The sequence below is a fragment of the Acanthopagrus latus genome, chromosome 6, assembly GCF_904848185.1.
Source record: "Acanthopagrus latus isolate v.2019 chromosome 6, fAcaLat1.1, whole genome shotgun sequence".
NCBI lineage: Eukaryota > Metazoa > Chordata > Actinopteri > Spariformes > Sparidae > Acanthopagrus > Acanthopagrus latus.
The window spans coordinates 29289958-29311926 of NC_051044.1; the positions used below are offsets into that span (position 1 = coordinate 29289958).

Consider the following 21969-nt stretch of genomic DNA (forward strand, 5'->3'; position numbering starts at 1 on the left):
AACTTTCCCCAGGATGCAATTCTTCCCTCAACAAACTCAATGCTTTCTAAGACAAGGTTAAAAGGAGAGTGGAAAGTTGGCAGGAAAGAAAGAGCATACAAGGTGAAGATATTGGTGTACTTTTGCTGGAGGGCTGTATAGCTACAGAGTAAATAAAAGTTTGTGGAGCAGCAGACGATCAAGGTGACTTTACTACAGCAAGAAGAAGCTGGAAATCCCGGTTTTATTTCCCCTGAGCTGCAGTGTCATGTTGTTTAACATGCAATCATTCAAATTAAACTAAATTTTCACCTCTCAATGTGACTGAAAGTGTTTTAAGAAAAAAAAAGAAACCCAAACGAACAGCATAACGTTGTCTTCTTCTTTCTTCTGTGTCCTTTGCAGACTCCTGTCCTCCCTGATAGCCCTGCTCTCCTGCACTTTCATCATCTCGCTAGTGTTTGCTATCATACCATTATGTCACCACATTGTACTGTTGTCCATTGCCATGGCGATTGCTGGCAAAGCCATGGGGGTGATTGACACCATAGCCAACCTGCAGCTGGTGAAACTGTACCAGAAGGACTCCCCCATCTTCCTGCAGGTCAGAGAGGAGACGGAGGGGAGGGGAAATGAGAGCTGTGACACTGTGTGTGCGTGTGTGTGTGTCCGGTGTTGATGGCATGACATTAAATACCTGTCAGGAATCAAACCAGGGACACTGTACATGTATTGTCATAAATTGGCTTCACTTTTCTTGGTTGGTCCAGGTGCTTTCCTCTATCTATATCAATGGCTCTTAGAAACTCTGGCCTTCAGGCTTTTTGATAACCCAGTCCCCTTCTTGATTATATCACAGTTAAGACTATATTATGATTACTCTTTGCACTGCATTTTTGAACATAATGAAAGTGTTACATATTTGGTTACATGATTTAATTCTTATATTTGTGGTTACTTTTTCACACTTCTTATCATGACACTACAGCAGCTTTAATTGGTGGATGCACATTTCAATCAGCTGGTGCTGAGTCGTATATTTCACCATCTCCTTCACAGTTGATTACCCTTCATTATTTACTTCATCATTGTAATAGTTATTTTCAGTTATATTTAGTCACTACTAGTCTCTACTTACTATGGTTATTTTATACTATTATATGTTAGCCTATTTACCACTAGACTACTGTATGCCCCCAGTATAATCTTCAGGGAATCTCTGTTCATGTCTTGCTCTAGGCCTTGCATTTTTTTATAGGCCTGGGAGCACTGGTCAGTCCCCTGGTAGCTGATCCTTTCCTGTCAGAGGACAGCTGTGTCCTTGGTGCCAACTGGACCTCCAACTCATCCTCCTCGGACCTGGAGCACCTCCGCAGCAGCATGGCTGGGCATGGAGCAGCGTTACACAACATCTCCCAGTATCCTCTGTACACCGAGGGTGTAGTCGTCACCAAGGTGTCCTACGCTTTCTGGATCATGGCTTTAATCAATGTGAGTTCATGCCAATATTACAAATGATGACACAGATATGTGTACATCGGACGCTGATAGAGTGATCTATTAGCTAAAATGTCCAGTGTATGGGTAAATGACTTGTGTATTTCCCAGTTGACAGGCGAGATTAGCAACCAGGTGTATCTGTGGGATTTCAATACAAGTAATGACTTGAGATAGTCAGTATCATGGCAAAAAGCCTGAAGTCTCTGCTACTGAATGATTTGATGTTTTGGATAGTTGTTTAAACAGTTAGGATTAACACCGACTGACAGTTATTCCTAAAGCAGGATTTCCATCGACAGTCTTTAACATCTTCCATCCTTTGATATAAACAGAAACTCTCTAAGCTTTAACTTTTTTCAAGAGCAATTCCTGAGGGGATACCAAAGCAGTGCTGTAACCCTGCTCAAGAAAACACTAAACGAAAAACACACTTGCTACATTTGCTGTTGCTAGCACTGAAAACAGTTACTGTGCTACTCTGGCAAATGTCAGTTAACTTCTAGCTAACATAAAGAGTGACCTGGTTGGCATTATAAATGTGTTTAATTGTATTCAGTGGGAGAAGTAAATAAATATCAGACATATTGGAGACATTATAAGAGAGGAGATCAACAGCTTAAAGCTGGTTCACATTCAGACTGGCAGGAAATCTGAGTGTGGAAAGTACAAGCCATGCTTCTCCCTCCCTGTTACCGCCCTTGAGCAAGGCTCTTAACCCCAACCGCTCCAGTGGAGCTACTCTGTGGCCAACAGATCAGACTGTGGTTGTACTGGACAGCTTCCAGGTGTGTAACTATTTGAAAATGATCAGGGCATTTCTGGACAAGGGAGCATCGCTTTCAGTGGACCAACCCTGGATAAACAAAGGTTTAAAAAAAAGAAAGAAAAGAAAACTCGCACAGCTGTAATTCCCAGTGATGACTTATTCTGCCCCTCCCCCTGAAGAGCCAATCATCTTTATAGCATTTTACTTTATAGAAGCCAAAATGGGAAACACACCAGCCAATGTTGTTGCCAGTGCATGTTTGACATTCACGAGTCTCAACCGATTTGGTGCTGTTGCGAATGGACATCTGATAGGTGGGAAAGAGAAGGATATCACGCTGATGTACAACAAAAGGTTTAGGTATTCAAAGAAGGAGACATTAAACTTGTTCAAGTGCTCTGGTGGAATGAGCTGATGATGTCATGTTGCAGCACTCGTGCCTTGTGGGGAAAAAAGTCACCAAATGTTTTGGCTGTTTTTTTTTTTTTCTTTTTTCAAAGATTTGACTGATGAGTCTACACATCAGGGTTCCCTAATTAGTTTTCCCCAAGGGCCAAATTATGTCAAGCATACCAAGTCAAGGGCCAGAACATGTGTTGATCTTTCTTTCCATTGGACCAGTAAAAGTTGTTTTAAGTGCAGATGTTCTTGCTGCAGCTATTGTCATATGAATTTTCTACTAACTAGTTGGCTCTTGTCAGAAGAACAGCCTTATCCTCTGTTTCTGTTGTTCAGTTGTCATTCCTTTGTTCCTTTTAATTGAGCTGTGTAAAATTTTAAGAAAGAAAAATACTTCAAAAAAAGAAATTATTATCATTATTATTATTATTATTATTATCACAATAAAATACAAATGGGCTGAAGTAAATGGAAGCTCACCCACCGATGTCGTGCCTGTGGTCTGTTTGGGCAATCTGGAGGCACTGTCTAAAAAGTGCGCTGCTGTTTCTGTCCTGGCTCTTGATAGCTTTGATAAACTTCTATGCTTCTGGTTGCCTTGGCTGACAGCGTACCCACTTTAATAGCTCCACAACTGTTTTCTTCTTTTTCTCACCATGATTTAAAACTTCGCCAGCCATACCTATTGCACAATCAACTCAGCATCAGGGAATAGCTTGTCAGCTTTAGCAAGGGTTCATGACATACATGCATATTGTCACTGAGGTTTGATTGTCAGTAGCCAGATCTGCGTGTTATTACTATCACTGAAATGACATAGTTGTGTTAACAGTGATATAATGGGGATGACAAATCTTATTCTTTCCAGGATAGTAGTCAACACCTGTGCTGGAATCCCATGTAATGCTGTATAATTTGAATGAAAATGGCTGAAATTGATAAATAAACTGTGTCAGTGCTTTTCAGGGCCACTCAGAATTGTGTCCTTGTTTTCAGTTTTGTTCTTTTCTGAATTATTTGCCCTTCTTCTGATGCCTCAATATTGCCTCTCAGATAAAGAGATAAGCTCCCACCTCAGCAGAAATGCCACTGCCTTTTTGTGTTTGAACTGGATCTGTTTCAAGCAGAGGATGAGATAACAGTCTGGGTTGTACTTTTTATGAGGTCAGGGTCTCAATTTGAATCGGCTGACGGATGTGATAACTATTAACTTGGTTAACAATAGCCTGTTTGTGTGTGACCTGGCAGCTCCCTGTGCCAGCAGCAGTGCTCACACTGATGTACCATGAGAGACTGCTGCCATGCTCCAACAACAGTCCACGTCTGCTCGATGGAAACTCTCCGTCCAACACGAGCTCCAGGGAGGACAGTGGTCAAGGTACTGTGTGTATGCTTGAGTTTGTTATCACTCTGTTTATATGAAAAGACGTCTCAGCATCGCTCTCTCTCTAGGTCATGGGAGTGTGTTTGTCTGCTGTAACACTGCCAAGCTCTGGGTCCGCCCTGCTACTTTCTTCATCCTCCATGCTCTGGGTGGGGCTATCCTCTTCCTCACTGATGGGATTATAGTGAGACTTAATGCTAATACCACATACCACTCATAAACACGGACATTTGACACTAACATCCTGCTCTGTGCTAAGCTCCTGCTCTGTCTCTTGCTCTGCAGGGTTCCTATGCCGGCTTTGTCTACACCTATGCTGTGTCCCCACCTCTGCTCATGGGTCATAAGACCGCCGGCTGTCTGGACAGTGTATTCTGGGCCTCCATCACAGTTGGAAGACTGACTTTCATCTACCTGTCCTACAGATACACAGCACCCAGGCTGCTATCCTTCAGTCTGGTATGAACACACACAGACACACACACACACACACACACACACACACACACACACACACACACACACACACACTGGGTGGACAAATCTACCCAGAAAATTGAAATTGCTGTAGTGTCGTGAAAACAGAGCTCATAAGGTGACCACCAGGGTTGCGCTTTTATTGATTTCACACTGAGCGATCATTGCCAGTAAAGGCAATTTAGGCTATGCAAGCTGCCATTTGATAGTTTAAACAAATATTTGAACTGGGTAGGAAAGCATGTGACAGGACAAAGTCGTATCATTCAGAGGGTAATTAAAGACAACATGATACATTTAACATCAACACATGGTTACGGCACTGAAAGACAAACAAAATACTGCAGTCTTTTGTCTTTGTCAGCTTCTGTCTCTCCTTCGGCCTCAGTCACAGAATTGTTGTCTCAAGTGTGTTTACTTGCACTGGCCTAGTAATTTAGTAATTATGGCAGTAATTTAATATCAGGAACACCAGGCAAAATAAATTACACAGAATGAGCTCCACTGAAAAAACCTGGTTACTGGGTGATGGGAGGAGAGAAAATCACAAGAATGATTCAAAACAGCCATGGAGCTCAGAGGATCTCAGTTTTCTGATATTCTGTGTGGGTTACTTACTATGAGTGAAACCTTTCTCGTTGCGCATAATTAACAGATCTGTTATTAAAAACTTTTTTATTGTAATAGCCTTAAAGTTTTTTTTTTTTTTAAAAAGCATCATTTGTATAACAAAGGCTTGGAAGTGAGTCCTCAAACCTGGAAATAAGTTTGCAGTTCCGTCATCTTAAATCCAGTGAGGTTTTTGAATGTTTTTTGGATAAATGCTTGAAATTAACCTGAAATACAGTCTAATATTTTTATACTTGTTCTACAAGGTAAAATACACCTTTTAACACCTCACATTGAACTAAAAAGCGTTTTTGTGCCGAAAGAAGGTGGTTGCTAACGAGGGGCTATATGAGTATGCAAAGGTTGAGGAGGATGGAAGCTCATCTACTCACTACTGTCTTTATAAGCTGAATTTAGTTGCAAGCGTTTCTGACTGTAAGCATCCAACATGTTAGATTGATGATTTACATTTGCTTTTTACTTCACATTTACGCTTCAAAAATCATAAAGGTTGTGGTCATCTGTGATTATCTTGCTGAACATGAACCAACATGAATAAGGCCCAGCCCTCCCAAAAAAATCAACATTGCTCTATTATGTTTAATTTCCCTCAGATCAGACATCTCGGATCCTGTCATCATGAACAATGATATTTCAGCATCTAGTAGCTAATTAAATCCTCTGTGGGAGCAATACCTGAGTGTGGATGACAGTTTTATTGTTATAGTTCATAATATATAGGTAACCAAAATTAAGCACAGACCAAGTCCAGTTATTTAGGTATCTGTTTAGATTCCCTTTTACAGTATGTGTGTCTTTCACAATATCTTTAACGTGTTGCGAAGTCTCACCATGAGGTTCAGCCAGTTTGGAGTTAGCAACAACAGGATTTTGAACTGAAACCCAGCATATTCAGCAAGCATCTAATGACAGCCTGCCATGACTGTGCCTGCTGGTTGGAGGCTGCTTGTATTTGTATTTGTATTGTATCATTGGAAATGCTACTTTGATTGCAATAATAATGCAAAGCACTACTTGCTATAGGCTGAATATAATATTCACAGATAAATGTCATCATTTAAGTCATCTCAAAAAGAGCACTGACTGTTGGAGAGCTTTGCCATCTAGTGGCGTGATGGTTGAACAACACTGAAAGTTAAGGGCAGACCCCCAGAAATCAAAGAAATTCTCGGCATTTAGAGGTTACGGCTCTGTGTGCAGAATTAATTCAGACTTAGATTGTTTACTTGATTGTTTACATGAAGGATATACATGAGGAACACATATACTTTGATCAATCAATAACTGTTTCTAAAATGGCGAACATGTAAGATTTGAATTTTTTTGCAGCACCTTTAGCATTTCATCTTTATGTGTTTACTTTATTGTACCTATGTTTTCATTTAGCATGAGCATGTTTTTTTAGCACTTCTAACCCACAAAAATGTTCCTGATGTGGTGAACACTTAACATAACTTCTGATGATGACAAAGAAAGAATCCCCTAATGGTGTGGGGAAAAGTGTCTAATTTTTCTTGATGCTGTTCTAACGTTAGAGTAATTACCACTATACCAGGTAATTTTTAGTTAAAATAGCTAATTTGTGAGTACTCTAGACTGATGAGTCTTACTACAGGTGCTTTTGTCCATTTCTTTCTAAATGTTGTTTCTGTCGACACATCCATGCTGAGGATCCAACTCCTTCTGTTGCCCCTTTGTAGTCTTGAATTATGAAATGAACACATGCAGCTGTGCTAGGAGAGTTGGCTTTGAAATTGATCATGCCTTTTACATTTATTGTGCCGGAGAGTTTTAGAGATCTTTTGGTGCTCTAATGTGGCCTGTGGACCCCAGTGGCAAACCACAACATTTATTTAAAAAAGCTTACAGCACCCGGCAGTCTACAATCCAAGTACTAACCAGGCCCGACCCTGTTTGGCTTCCGAGATCAGACGCGTTGAGGGCAGGATGGTCATAAGTGAGTGTGTGGGAGACAAACGCACTATTCATAGGCGTCCATGTGGAGCGAAACAAGCAAAGCCGCTCTTCTCTACTGACTCAGTGGGACTGATGTTTAACACAGCGGTTTCTCTTCAGCTGTGCTGCACTGGTATATTTCAGTGAATACCTGGAACGATAGAAACCCTGGAATGTAGCCACTCTCTGAAAACACTGGCATTCCCCAAAAGCTGTTCAAGTGTGCTAATGTTTCCCCGCTCACAGATATAGAGAAGCAATCAGGACAGAGCCGGAGAAGGTGTATAAATAGTGTATTTGTCTGCTTTGCCTTCGCTTACGGCCATACCACCCTGAACGCATCCGATCTCATCTGATCTGATCTAAGGCAGGTCAGGCCTGGTTAGTACTTGGATGGGAGACTGCCTGGGAATACCAGGTGCTGTAAGCTTTTTGCCCCCCTCTCTGTACAGAGGGCGCTGCTGCTTCTTCGGTGGCGACACAGCTTTGAACAACAGAGCAGCTAGTCTGAGAAAGATGTTCAACCTTTTTGTGCTGCTTGTGTTTTTGCTCACTTCTATATGTTTGCGTCAAAAGTGTAGAGGCTTTATGTCATGACATGCCTCGGAAAATCCCTCAGCAATTGACTGCATTCCCTGCTTATGCAGAGAAATTGAAAAAAAGCTTACAGCAACTGGTATTCCCAGGCAGTCTCCCATCCAAGTACTAACCAGGCCAAACCCTAGTTGGCTTCCGAGAACGGATGAGGTCGGGCGTGTTGAGGGCAGTAAGGCCATAAGCCTAGGCAGAGAAATTAAACAGCATGACTATTAGCATTGTCAGTTATCATTTTGTTATTCTTTTGCAATTATCAGTGAATTGTTGATTTATTAAAATGAAGATCCTATGGTCCCTGGAATGACACTGGGTCTCAGCATATCAAATTTTCTTCTGGGGACACTTTTGACTATGGGCGTAGTGGATGCCATTACAACCATTCAATTAATTTTTAACACGTGGAAATGCGTTTTTCCGAGCCACCTTTAAATGCACCATGAGCAGGTGGAGCCAGGTGGCAAACACCATTGTGTTGTGATTTGAATCACACAGATGTCGATTCAGATTTGTTTCAACCATGTTAAGCAAACCAGCCAAGAGGCAAAAAACTTTACTCATTTTTTTTCCAAACAAACCGTGTAAGTTGAGTAATGTTTTTGCATCTAGATAATGTTTAGCTAAATGATGTTAATATATTAAGTTAAGCCAGTTAACAATTGTTAACTGTTACCCATGTTAAATTGATTGCTAGGTGCAGAGGTGGTAGTAAGTAGTTACATTTACTCCTTTACATTTACTTGAGTATCTTTTTTTGGATAAATTGTACTCTTAAGAGTTGTTTTACTGCGAAATACTTTTTGCTTTTATTTGAGCAATATTATTCTAAAGTAACAACACTCTTAGTATTAGACGAGTAACATTATAATTTTTGTCTACTCTTACGTTACCCACTTATTTTTAAGTTTAAAATACATATATTTGCTGATTATTATTTTTATTGAATGATTACATTAATGTTCTTATTTGATGGGTAAATCAGACATTAGGCCACTCAAAAATTACTCAGTACTTGAGTGTTTTTTTCGCCAAATACTTTTTTACTCTTACTCAAGTAATTATGTGGATGACTTCTTTTTACTACTTCTACATAAGTAATATTGTTCTGAAGTAACAATACTCTTACTTGACTACAATTTTTGGCTACTCTACCGCCTAGGAATAAACCCACTCCTCCTTAATTTCTGCACAGAACTTGTGCTCACTATTGTTTTGCACATATTTTTTTGATCTTTATACAATAGAAAGAACAGGGTCAAGGAGGAGAAAGAGGACCAGATGCTAGCAGCAGCAGGAATGAACATGGAGGGTCTTCACAGCAGGTGTGGAGAAATCATCTGGCTACTTACCCTGTAGATGCTCGATGGCCATTCTGTGTCAACTCAACCAGAGTTTCAGCTTCAGATTTTAGATTTTGACTTTAGATTTTGATAGTAAATCATTTTAAAAACTAAAGTTGATCACCTGGTGCTGTGCTGTTTGTGGTTATGTGGTTCTATAGTACTAAGGAGAGGTGAAATTGAATGCGAGAGGATGATAAATCACTCAATAGACCACAATTTGTCTCCCTGATATGATGGCTACGCCCCGGCTTTTGACAGTGGTTACAGCTATTGACTCATAGCAGACTGAATGGGACCTCTCTGTATTGAATATCCTACATGTGTTAGCATATGATTGTCCATAGTTGTGTCCAAGTGACAGAGCAAAAGTCCCCTAATTGTTTGTGAAATGTTTTTGTTTTCTGAAATGTTGCTTTAATTGTCTTGAGTTGTTTTTCCTTTTGTTGTAGGACCAACATTGTGGACGAGGGAGAGTTGGTTTCATGTATTTTGGGGATACACTGCCGTGGTTAACATGCTGAGTCACAGGGTACATCAAATTTCCCTTATTTTAAGTTTCCTTGAGCTATAAACACTATAAATACTGACTGCAGCTTGTTATTCATGCACAGGTCTTTGTTAAAGAGGGACTGAAAAGAAGATTACAGGCACAGTTTGAACTTTAAGATTGTTTGTTCTCTTAAGAAAGCTAGAAAAATTGTATGTGTATAACAAAGCTTTGTTTGCATGAAAATGAATAATTGGCATATCGGCAGGAGCACTATATTCCAATCGGATTTGGCAAATTAATACACATTCTTTACTAAGTAACAGTAAGAAAGTACACGCTCAGAGATGTACTCAAAGGATAAAATTAAATCCCACTGGAGGACATTTCTATCTGCCATTTCTGAACAAAAGTAATTGAACCTCATGTCATATTATATAATTCAAAAACAGTTTTACTTGAAGGTAGAATCAGTAGGAGTGGATAGACCATTTTACTTATGTTTACATTTAGGGTATTTAGTGGACACTTTTGTCCAAAGCAACTGACAATACGTACATTTGTGACAAGCAAGAGACGACGACAGATCACCATCGATACAGTAAATAAGCAAAACTGGAAACAATTGTCAAGCCCTCATGCTATTTATTAAATATATCGTTCAGTGCTAGCAATAAAAACATATAAGTGCATATACATACAGAGAGGGAGTCATACTGTGCAGGTATTACGTAAGCGACTACGTGTCCTGATATTCAGCAAAATGTCCCCAGATGTCTCTCTCTTATACCAACTATATACCACCATCGCGGTGCACCAAAAGCAAAAGCTTTGGAGAGTCGCCGAACGGGGCATTTCACTGTCTGTGGAAAGAAACTGTTCTTCAGTCTGTTTGTCCTGCCTTGACGTTGGAGCCACTGAATCAAACAGTACTGTTTGTTGGGGCCTTTGTCCCCATCTACCTGGTCATGCAGGTTTTCTGCAACACGTCCACACTGAGGATGCAACTCCTGCCATTGGACCTTTGTATACTTGAATTATTGTTGAGGTGTGGACCACTACATGTCCTGATATTCAGCAAAATGTCCCCAGATGTCTTTCATGTGCCGAAATAGCTCAGTTGGGAGAGCGTTAGACTGAAGATCTAAAGGTCCCTGGTTCGATCCCGGGTTTCGGCAGTTGGTCTTTGATGTTTTCGATACGCATTTCCTGGGTCGCACTGCTGAGCCACGGTAGTCTGATTCAGGGGCATTTTGTTCCCTTCCTCTAAAAGACAAGCGCATAGGTGACACACTTGCACCTCGACAGACTGTGGACTTTGTGTAGAACAGAAGTTGAATGTTGTTGACACAGTTTGCGATGGCCGGGAATCGAACCCGGGTCAACTGCTTGGAAGGCAGCTATGCTCACCACTATACCACCATCGCAGTGCACCAAAAGCAAAAGCTTTGGAGAGTCGCCGAACGGGGCATTTCACTGTCTGTGGGAAGAAACTGTTCTTCAGTCTGTTTGTCCTGGATCTGATAGATCTGCATCTCTTCCCAGAGGCCAGGAGGGAGAACAGGTAATGTCTGGGGTGAGTGGGGTCCTCAACAATACAGCTGGCTTTCTTTTGGAGTCGGCCAGGGTAAATGTCTCAGAGAGGGTGTAGTGTCGTCCCGACGACACACGCCGCTGCCCTCACCACCCGCTGCAGTGTACTGAGCAGGGTCTTCACCTTGCCATTGAACCACGGTTTCTGGTTGGGGAGCACTTTAACATTTCAAACTTTTAACATGCATTGCCTTGATGTTTGAGCTTCTGACCCATGGGGGCCTTATTGTTGGTGCTTTTGTCCACTTCATCCTGTCACACAGGGTTCCTGTGAGACAGCCATGTTGGCTGATGAAGTCCTAAGGTCTTTGGTCTCACTGACGGCCATGGCACCCGCCGAGATTTCCTTTAGGAACATGTTCAAGGAGGGTTAGAGTACCTGACTTTTAACAGGCTCATTAGGGTTTTTTGTTTTGTTTTGTTTTTTTATATTGGTTGTCCTACATGTGCTGGCATGTGTTTCGTAGTTATTGTTATTGGTGATTTTCAATTATATTATCTTGCGTGCCGCCGTGTGCTCAACATTTCTTCCAAAATACATCATTTCTTAGAGCTCACGACAGAAAGGCCTAAAGGTCCCCACTTCAACGCCTGGTTTTGGATGTTAGTGAGCCTTGTTTTGGGGAACACATAGCCTTGACGTTGGAGCCACTGAATCAAACAGTACTGTTTGTTGGGGCCTTTGTCCCCATCTACCTGGTCATGCAGGTTTTCTGCAACACGTCCACACTGAGGATGCAACTCCTGCCATTGGACCTTCGTATACTTGAATTATTGTTGAGGTGTGGACCACTACGTGTCCTGATATTCAGCAAAATGTCCCCAGATGTCTTTCTCATGTGCCGAAATAGCTCAGTTGGGAGAGCGTTAGACTGAAGATCTAAAGGTCCCTGGTTCGATTCTGGGTTTCGGCAGTTGGTCTTTGATGTTTTCGATAGGCATTTCCTGGGTCGCGCTGCTGAGCTACACTAGTCTGATTCAGGGGCATTTTGTTCCCTTCCTCTAAAAGGCAAGCGCATAGGTGACACACTTGCACCTCGACAGACTGTGGACTTTGTGTAGAACAGAAGTTGAATGTTGTTGACACAGTTTGCGATGGCTGGGAATCGAACCCGGGTCAACTGCTTGGAAGGCAGCTATGCTCACCACTATACCACCATCGCAGTGCAACAAAAGCAAAAGCTTTGGAGAGTCGCCGAACGGGGCATTTCACTGTCTGTGGGAAGAAACTGTTCTTCAGTCTGTTTGTCCTGGATCTGATAGATCTGCATCTCTTCCCAGAGGCCAGGAGGGAGAACAGGTAATGTCTGGGGTGAGTGGGGTCCTCAACAATACAGCTGGCTTTCTTTTGGAGTCGGCCAGGGTAAATGTCTCAGAGAGGGTGTAGTGTCGTCCCGACGACACACGCCGCTGCCCTCACCACCCGCTGCAGTGTACTGAGCAGGGTCTTCACCTTGCCATTGAACCACGGTTTCTGGTTGGGGAGCACTTTAACATTTCAAACTTTTAACATGCATTGCCTTGATGTTTGAGCTTCTGACCCATGGGGGCCTTATTGTTGGTGCTTTTGTCCACTTCATCCTGTCACACAGGGTTCCTGTGAGACTGCCATGTTGGCTGATGAAGTCCTAAGGTCTTTGGTCTCAGTGACGGCCATGGCACCCGCCGAGATTTCCTTTAGGAACATGTTCAAGGAGGGTTAGAGTACCTGACTTTTAACAGGCTCATTAGGGTTTTTTGTTTTGTTTTGTTTTCTTATATTGGTTGTCCTACATGTGTTGCCATGTGTTTCGTAGTTATTGTTATTGGTGATTTTCAATTGTATCATCTTGCGTGCCGCTGTGTGCTCAACATCTCTTTCAAAATACATCATTTCTTAGAGCTCACGACAGAAAGGCCTAGCAGGGTCTTCACCTTGCCATTGACCCACGGTTTCTGGTTGGGGAGCACTTTAACATTTCAAACGTTTAACATGCATTGGGTGTCTTACATGTGTCTGCATGTCTGTCGTAGTTATTGTGCTATTCAGTTCAACTCACTTCCCTTGATTACCACTGTGGGGTTTACTTGTGTGCCAAAACAAGCCACTTGACAGGTGGTAAACTCAATATGTAAAGATCCCTGGTCCAACCCCAGGTGTTAGCAGTTGGTGAGCTGTGTTTTTGAGGCCCCATTGCCTCGATGTTTGAGCTTCTGACCCATGGGGGCCTTATTGTTGCACTTTTGTCCATTTCATCCTGTCACACAGGGTTCCTGTGAGACAGCCATGTTGGCTGATGAAGTCCTAAGGTCTTTGGTCTCACTGACGGCCATGGCACCCGCCGAGGTTTCCTTTAGGAACAAGTTCAAGGACGGTTAGAGTACCTGACTTTTAACAGGCTCATTAGGGTTTTTTGTTTTGTTTTGTTTTTTTATATTGGTTGTCCTACATGTGCTGGCATGTGTTTCGTAGTTATTGTTATTGGTGATTTTCAATTATATTATCTTGCGTGCCGCCGTGTGCTCAACATTTCTTCCAAAATACATCATTTCTTAGAGCTCACGACAGAAAGGCCTAAAGGTCCCCACTTCAACGCCTGGTTTTGGATGTTAGTGAGCCTTGTTTTGGGGAACACATAGCCTTGACGTTGGAGCCACTGAATCAAACAGTACTGTTTGTTGGGGCCTTTGTCCCCATCTACCTGGTCATGCAGGTTTTCTGCAACACGTCCACACTGAGGATGCAACTCCTGCCATTGGACCTTCGTATACTTGAATCATTGTTGAGGTGTGGACCACTACGTGTCCTGATATTCAGCAAAATGTCCCCAGATGTCTTTCTCATGTGCCGAAATAGCTCAGTTGGGAGAGCGTTAGACTGAAGATCTAAAGGTCCCTGGTTCGATCCCGGGTTTCGGCAGTTGGTCTTTGATGTTTTCGATAGGCATTTCCTGGGTCGCGCTGCTGATCCACAGTACTCTGATTCAGGGGAAATTTTGTTCCCTTCCTCTAAAAGGCAAGCGCATAGGTGACACACTTGCACCTCGACAGACTGTGGACTTTGTGTAGAACAGAAGTTGAATGTTGTTGACACAGTTTGCGATGGCCGGGAATCGAACCCGGGTCAACTGCTTGGAAGGCAGCTATGCTCACCACTATACCACCATCGCAGTCCACCAAAAGCAAAAGCTTTGGAGAGTCGCCGAACGGGGCATTTCACTGTCTGTGGGAAGAAACTGTTCTTCAGTCTGTTTGTCCTGGATCTGATAGATCTGCATCTCTTCCCAGAGGCCAGGAGGGAGAACAGGTAATGTCTGGGGTGAGTGGGGTCCTCAACAATACAGCTGGCTTTCTTTTGGAGTCGGCCAGGGTAAATGTCTCAGAGAGGGTGTAGTGTCGTCCCGACGACACACGCCGCTGCCCTCACCACCCGCTGCAGTGTACTGAGCAGGGTCTTCACCTTGCCATTGAACCACGGTTTCTGGTTGGGGAGCACTTTAACATTTCAAACTTTTAACATGCATTGCCTTGATGTTTGAGCTTCTGACCCATGGGGGCCTTATTGTTGGTGCTTTTGTCCACTTCATCCTGTCACACAGGGTTCCTGTGAGACTGCCATGTTGGCTGATGAAGTCCTAAGGTCTTTGGTCTCAGTGACGGCCATGGCACCCGCCGAGATTTCCTTTAGGAACATGTTCAAGGAGGGTTAGAGTACCTGACTTTTAACAGGCTCATTAGGGTTTTTTGTTTTGTTTTGTTTTCTTATATTGGTTGTCCTACATGTGTTGCCATGTGTTTCGTAGTTATTGTTATTGGTGATTTTCAATTGTATCATCTTGCGTGCCGCTGTGTGCTCAACATCTCTTTCAAAATACATCATTTCTTAGAGCTCACGACAGAAAGGCCTAGCAGGGTCTTCACCTTGCCATTGACCCACGGTTTCTGGTTGGGGAGCACTTTAACATTTCAAACGTTTAACATGCATTGGGTGTCTTACATGTGTCTGCATGTCTGTCGTAGTTATTGTGCTATTCAGTTCAACTCACTTCCCTTGATTACCACTGTGGGGTTTACTTGTGTGCCAAAACAAGCCACTTGACAGGTGGTAAACTCAATATGTAAAGATCCCGGTCCAACCCCAGGTGTTAGCAGTTGGTGAGCTGTGTTTTTGAGGCCCCATTGCCTCGATGTTTGAGCTTCTGACCCATGGGGGCCTTATTGTTGCACTTTTGTCCATTTCATCCTGTCACACAGGGTTCCTGTGAGACAGCCATGTTGGCTGATGAAGTCCTAAGGTCTTTGGTCTCACTGACGGCCATGGCACCCGCCGAGGTTTCCTTTAGGAACAAGTTCAAGGACGGTTAGAGTACCTGACTTTTAACAGGCTCATTAGGGTTTTTTGTTTTGTTTTGTTTTTTTATATTGGTTGTCCTACATGTGCTGGCATGTGTTTCGTAGTTATTGTTATTGGTGATTTTCAATTATATTATCTTGCGTGCCGCCGTGTGCTCAACATTTCTTCCAAAATACATCATTTCTTAGAGCTCACGACAGAAAGGCCTAAAGGTCCCCACTTCAACGCCTGGTTTTGGATGTTAGTGAGCCTTGTTTTGGGGAACACATAGCCTTGACGTTGGAGCCACTGAATCAAACAGTACTGTTTGTTGGGGCCTTTGTCCCCATCTACCTGGTCATGCAGGTTTTCTGCAACACGTCCACACTGAGGATGCAACTCCTGCCATTGGACCTTCGTATACTTGAATTATTGTTGAGGTGTGGACCACTACGTGTCCTGATATTCAGCAAAATGTCCCCAGATGTCTTTCTCATGTGCCGAAATAGCTCAGTTGGGAGAGCGTTAGACTGAAGATCTAAAGGTCCCTGGTTCGATCCCGGGTTTCGGCAGTTGGTCTTTGATGTTTTCGATAGGCATTTCCTGGGTCGCGCTGCTGATCCACAGTACTCTGATTCAGGGGCATTTTGTTCCCTTCCTCTAAAAGGCAAGCGCATAGGTGACACACTTGCACCTCGACAGACTGTGGACTTTGTGTAGAACAGAAGTTGAATGTTGTTGACACAGTTTGCGATGGCTGGGAATCGAACCCGGGTCAACTGCTTGGAAGGCAGCTATGCTCACCACTATACCACCATCGCAGTGCACCAAAAGCAAAAGCTTTGGAGAGTCGCCGAACGGGGCATTTCACTGTCTGTGGGAAGAAACTGTTCTTCAGTCTGTTTGTCCTGGATCTGATAGATCTGCATCTCTTCCCAGAGGCCAGGAGGGAGAACAGGTAATGTCTGGGGTGAGTGGGGTCCTCAACAATACAGCTGGCTTTCTTTTGGAGTCGGCCAGGGTAAATGTCTCAGAGAGGGTGTAGTGTCGTCCCGACGACACACGCCGCTGCCCTCACCACCCGCTGCAGTGTACTGAGCAGGGTCTTCACCTTGCCATTGAACCACGGTTTCTGGTCGGGGAGCACTTTAACATTTCAAACTTTTAACATGCATTGCCTTGATGTTTGAGCTTCTGACCCATGGGGGCCTTATTGTTGGTGCTTTTGTCCACTTCATCCTGTCACACAGGGTTCCTGTGAGACTGCCATGTTGGCTGATGAAGTCCTAAGGTCTTTGGCCTCAGTGACGGCCATGGCACCCGCCGAGATTTCCTTTAGGAACATGTTCAAGGAGGGTTAGAGTACCTGACTTTTAACAGGCTCATTAGGGTTTTTTGTTTTGTTTTGTTTTCTTATATTGGTTGTCCTACATGTGTTGCCATGTGTTTCGTAGTTATTGTTATTGGTGATTTTCAATTGTATCATCTTGCGTGCCGCTGTGTGCTCAACATCTCTTTCAAAATACATCATTTCTTAGAGCTCACGACAGAAAGGCCTAGCAGGGTCTTCACCTTGCCATTGACCCACGGTTTCTGGTTGGGGAGCACTTTAACATTTCAAACGTTTAACATGCATTGGGTGTCTTACATGTGTCTGCATGTCTGTCGTAGTTATTGTGCTATTCAGTTCAACTCACTTCCCTTGATTACCACTGTGGGGTTTACTTGTGTGCCAAAACAAGCCACTTGACAGGTGGTAAACTCAATATGTAAAGATCCCGGTCCAACCCCAGGTGTTAGCAGTTGGTGAGCTGTGTTTTTGAGGCCCCATTGCCTCGATGTTTGAGCTTCTGACCCATGGGGGCCTTATTGTTGCACTTTTGTCCATTTCATCCTGTCACACAGGGTTCCTGTGAGACAGCCATGTTGGCTGATGAAGTCCTAAGGTCTTTGGTCTCACTGACGGCCATGGCACCCGCCGAGGTTTCCTTTAGGAACAAGTTCAAGGACGGTTAGAGTACCTGACTTTTAACAGGCTCATTAGGGTTTTTTGTTTTGTTTTGTTTTTTTATATTGGTTGTCCTACATGTGCTGGCATGTGTTTCGTAGTTATTGTTATTGGTGATTTTCAATTATATTATCTTGCGTGCCGCCGTGTGCTCAACATTTCTTCCAAAATACATCATTTCTTAGAGCTCACGACAGAAAGGCCTAAAGGTCCCCACTTCAATGCCTGGTTTTGGATGTTAGTGAGCCTTGTTTTGGGGAACACATAGCCTTGACGTTGGAGCCACTGAATCAAACAGTACTGTTTGTTGGGGCCTTTGTCCCCATCTACCTGGTCATGCAGGTTTTCTGCAACACGTCCACACTGAGGATGCAACTCCTGCCATTGGACCTTCGTATACTTGAATTATTGTTGAGGTGTGGACCACTACGTGTCCTGATATTCAGCAAAATGTCCCCAGATGTCTTTCTCATGTGCCGAAATAGCTCAGTTGGGAGAGCGTTAGACTGAAGATCTAAAGGTCCCTGGTTCGATCCCGGGTTTCGGCAGTTGGTCTTTGATGTTTTCGATAGGCATTTCCTGGGTCGCGCTGCTGATCCACAGTACTCTGATTCAGGGGCATTTTGTTCCCTTCCTCTAAAAGGCAAGCGCATAGGTGACACACTTGCACCTCGACAGACTGTGGACTTTGTGTAGAACAGAAGTTGAATGTTGTTGACACAGTTTGCGATGGCCGGGAATCGAACCCGGGTCAACTGCTTGGAAGGCAGCTATGCTCACCACTATACCACCATCGCAGTGCACCAAAAGCAAAAGCTTTGGAGAGTCGCCGAACGGGGCATTTCACTGTCTGTGGGAAGAAACTGTTCTTCAGTCTGTTTGTCCTGGATCTGATAGATCTGCATCAATTCCCAGAGGCCAGGAGGGAGAACAGGTAATGTCTGGGGTGAGTGGGGTCCTCAACAATACAGCTGGCTTTCTTTTGGAGTCGGCCAGGGTAAATGTCTCAGAGAGGGTGTAGTGTCGTCCCGACGACACACGCCGCTGCCCTCACCACCCGCTGCAGTGTACTGAGCAGGGTCTTCACCTTGCCATTGAACCACGGTTTCTGGTTGGGGAGCACTTTAACATTTCAAACTTTTAACATGCATTGCCTTGATGTTTGAGCTTCTGACCCATGGGGGGCCTTATTGTTGGTGCTTTTGTCCACTTCATCCTGTCACACAGGGTTCCTGTGAGACTGCCATGTTGGCTGATGAAGTCCTAAGGTCTTTGGTCTCAGTGACGGCCATGGCACCCGCCGAGATTTCCTTTAGGCACATGTTCAAGGAGGGTTAGAGTACCTGACTTTTAACAGGCTCATTAGGGTTTTTTGTTTTGTTTTGTTTTCTTATATTGGTTGTCCTACATGTGTTGCCATGTGTTTCGTAGTTATTGTTATTGGTGATTTTCAATTGTATCATCTTGCGTGCCGCTGTGTGCTCAACATCTCTTTCAAAATACATCATTTCTTAGAGCTCACGACAGAAAGGCCTAGCAGGGTCTTCATCTTGCCATTGACCCACGGTTTCTGGTTGGGGAGCACTTTAACATTTCAAACGTTTAACATGCATTGGGTGTCTTACATGTGTCTGCATGTCTGTCGTAGTTATTGTGCTATTCAGTTCAACTCACTTCCCTTGATTACCACTGTGGGGTTTACTTGTGTGCCAAAACAAGCCACTTGACAGGTGGTAAACTCAAGATGTAAAGATCCCTGGTCCAACCCCAGGTGTTAGCAGTTGGTGAGCTGTGTTTTTGAGGCCCCATTGCCTCAATGTTTGAGCTTCTGACCCATGGGGGCCTTATTGTTGGTGCTTTTGTCCACGTCATCCTGTCACACAGGGTTCCTGTGAGACTGCCATGTTGGCTGATGAAGTCCTAAGGTCTTTGGTCTCAGTGACGGCCATGGCACCCGCCGAGATTTCCTTTAGGAACATGTTCAAGGAGGGTTAGAGTACCTGACTTTTAACAGGCTCATTAGGGTTTTTTGTTTTGTTTTGTTTTCTTATATTGGTTGTCCTACATGTGTTGCCATGTGTTTCGTAGTTATTGTTATTGGTGATTTTCAATTGTATCATCTTGCGTGCCGCTGTGTGCTCAACATCTCTTTCAAAATACATCATTTCTTAGAGCTCACGACAGAAAGGCCTAGCAGGGTCTTCACCTTGCCATTGACCCACGGTTTCTGGTTGGGGAGCACTTTAACATTTCAAACGTTTAACATGCATTGGGTGTCTTACATGTGTCTGCATGTCTGTCGTAGTTATTGTGCTATTCAGTTCAACTCACTTCCCTTGATTACCACTGTGGGGTTTACTTGTGTGCCAAAACAAGCCACTTGACAGGTGGTAAACTCAATATGTAAAGATCCCTGGTCCAACCCCAGGTGTTAGCAGTTGGTGAGCTGTGTTTTTGAGGCCCCATTGCCTCGATGTTTGAGCTTCTGACCCATGGGGGCCTTATTGTTGCACTTTTGTCCATTTCATCCTGTCACACAGGGTTCCTGTGAGACAGCCATGTTGGCTGATGAAGTCCTAAGGTCTTTGGTCTCACTGACGGCCATGGCACCCGCCGAGGTTTCCTTTAGGAACAAGTTCAAGGACGGTTAGAGTACCTGACTTTTAACAGGCTCATTAGGGTTTTTTGTTTTGTTTTGTTTTTTTATATTGGTTGTCCTACATGTGCTGGCATGTGTTTCGTAGTTATTGTTATTGGTGATTTTCAATTATATTATCTTGCGTGCCGCCGTGTGCTCAACATTTCTTCCAAAATACATCATTTCTTAGAGCTCACGACAGAAAGGCCTAAAGGTCCCCACTTCAACGCCTGGTTTTGGATGTTAGTGAGCCTTGTTTTGGGGAACACATAGCCTTGACGTTGGAGCCACTGAATCAAACAGTACTGTTTGTTGGGGCCTTTGTCCCCATCTACCTGGTCATGCAGGTTTTCTGCAACACGTCCACACTGAGGATGCAACTCCTGCCATTGGACCTTCGTATACTTGAATTATTGTTGAGGTGTGGACCACTACGTGTCCTGATATTCAGCAAAATGTCCCCAGATGTCTTTCTCATGTGCCGAAATAGCTCAGTTGGGAGAGCGTTAGACTGAAGATCTAAAGGTCCCTGGTTCGATCCCGGGTTTCGGCAGTTGGTCTTTGATGTTTTCGATAGGCATTTCCTGGGTCGCGCTGCTGATCCACAGTACTCTGATTCAGGGGCATTTTGTTCCCTTCCTCTAAAAGGCAAGCGCATAGGTGACACACTTGCACCTCGACAGACTGTGGACTTTGTGTAGAACAGAAGTTGAATGTTGTTGACACAGTTTGCGATGGCCGGGAATCGAACCCGGGTCAACTGCTTGGAAGGCAGCTATGCTCACCACTATACCACCATCGCAGTGCACCAAAAGCAAAAGCTTTGGAGAGTCGCCGAACGGGGCATTTCACTGTCTGTGGGAAGAAACTGTTCTTCAGTCTGTTTGTCCTGGATCTGATAGATCTGCATCTCTTCCCAGAGGCCAGGAGGGAGAACAGGTAATGTCTGGGGTGAGTGGGGTCCTCAACAATACAGCTGGCTTTCTTTTGGAGTCGGCCAGGGTAAATGTCTCAGAGAGGGTGTAGTGTCGTCCCGACGACACACGCCGCTGCCCTCACCACCCGCTGCAGTGTACTGAGCAGGGTCTTCACCTTGCCATTGAACCACGGTTTCTGGTTGGGGAGCACTTTAACATTTCAAACTTTTAACATGCATTGCCTTGATGTTTGAGCTTCTGACCCATGGGGGCCTTATTGTTGGTGCTTTTGTCCACTTCATCCTGTCACACAGGGTTCCTGTGAGACAGCCATGTTGGCTGATGAAGTCCTAAGGTCTTTGGTCTCACTGACGGCCATGGCACCCGCCGAGATTTCCTTTAGGAACATGTTCAAGGAGGGTTAGAGTACCTGACTTTTAACAGGCTCATTAGGGTTTTTTGTTTTGTTTTGTTTTTTTATATTGGTTGTCCTACATGTGCTGGCATGTGTTTCGTAGTTATTGTTATTGGTGATTTTCAATTATATTATCTTGCGTGCCGCCGTGTGCTCAACATTTCTTCCAAAATACATCATTTCTTAGAGCTCACGACAGAAAGGCCTAAAGGTCCCCACTTCAACGCCTGGTTTTGGATGTTAGTGAGCCTTGTTTTGGGGAACACATAGCCTTGACGTTGGAGCCACTGAATCAAACAGTACTGTTTGTTGGGGCCTTTGTCCCCATCTACCTGGTCATGCAGGTTTTCTGCAACACGTCCACACTGAGGATGCAACTCCTGCCATTGGACCTTCGTATACTTGAATTATTGTTGAGGTGTGGACCACTACGTGTCCTGATATTCAGCAAAATGTCCCCAGATGTCTTTCTCATGTGCCGAAATAGCTCAGTTGGGAGAGCGTTAGACTGAAGATCTAAAGGTCCCTGGTTCGATTCTGGGTTTCGGCAGTTGGTCTTTGATGTTTTCGA

At 43.9% G+C, this 21969-nt stretch overlaps 1 protein-coding gene, 13 non-coding genes and 2 pseudogenes across 14 annotated transcripts in view; 9 read left to right on the plus strand and 7 right to left on the minus strand.

The window, feature by feature from the left end:
- mfsd4aa (major facilitator superfamily domain containing 4Aa) overlaps window positions 1–21969 on the plus strand; it is a 41089-nt gene that overhangs the window by 3255 nt on the left and 15865 nt on the right. Inside the window, exons 2-6 of the mRNA XM_037100856.1 lie at window positions 385–583; window positions 1219–1470; window positions 3893–4022; window positions 4097–4212; window positions 4314–4487. Of these exons, the coding sequence (XP_036956751.1) occupies window positions 385–583; window positions 1219–1470; window positions 3893–4022; window positions 4097–4212; window positions 4314–4487 (871 nt within the window). The remainder of the gene's footprint in view (window positions 1–384; window positions 584–1218; window positions 1471–3892; window positions 4023–4096; window positions 4213–4313; window positions 4488–21969) is intronic.
- On the plus strand, window positions 7406–7521 carry LOC119021995 (annotated as a pseudogene).
- Window positions 7753–7871, minus strand: LOC119021985 (annotated as a pseudogene).
- On the plus strand, window positions 10621–10693 carry trnaf-gaa. The gene has a single exon. It is a non-coding gene; the product is annotated as a tRNA-Phe (tRNA).
- On the minus strand, window positions 10871–10942 carry trnag-ucc. Its single transcript has one exon. It is a non-coding gene; the product is annotated as a tRNA-Gly (tRNA).
- Window positions 11950–12022, plus strand: trnaf-gaa. Its single transcript has one exon. It is a non-coding gene; the product is annotated as a tRNA-Phe (tRNA).
- trnag-ucc lies at window positions 12200–12271 on the minus strand. Its single transcript has one exon. It is a non-coding gene; the product is annotated as a tRNA-Gly (tRNA).
- Window positions 13935–14007, plus strand: trnaf-gaa. The gene has a single exon. It is a non-coding gene; the product is annotated as a tRNA-Phe (tRNA).
- trnag-ucc lies at window positions 14186–14257 on the minus strand. Its single transcript has one exon. It is a non-coding gene; the product is annotated as a tRNA-Gly (tRNA).
- Window positions 15920–15992, plus strand: trnaf-gaa. The gene has a single exon. It is a non-coding gene; the product is annotated as a tRNA-Phe (tRNA).
- Window positions 16170–16241, minus strand: trnag-ucc. Its single transcript has one exon. It is a non-coding gene; the product is annotated as a tRNA-Gly (tRNA).
- Window positions 17904–17976, plus strand: trnaf-gaa. The gene has a single exon. It is a non-coding gene; the product is annotated as a tRNA-Phe (tRNA).
- Window positions 18154–18225, minus strand: trnag-ucc. The gene has a single exon. It is a non-coding gene; the product is annotated as a tRNA-Gly (tRNA).
- Window positions 20547–20619, plus strand: trnaf-gaa. The gene has a single exon. It is a non-coding gene; the product is annotated as a tRNA-Phe (tRNA).
- On the minus strand, window positions 20797–20868 carry trnag-ucc. Its single transcript has one exon. It is a non-coding gene; the product is annotated as a tRNA-Gly (tRNA).
- On the plus strand, window positions 21876–21948 carry trnaf-gaa. Its single transcript has one exon. It is a non-coding gene; the product is annotated as a tRNA-Phe (tRNA).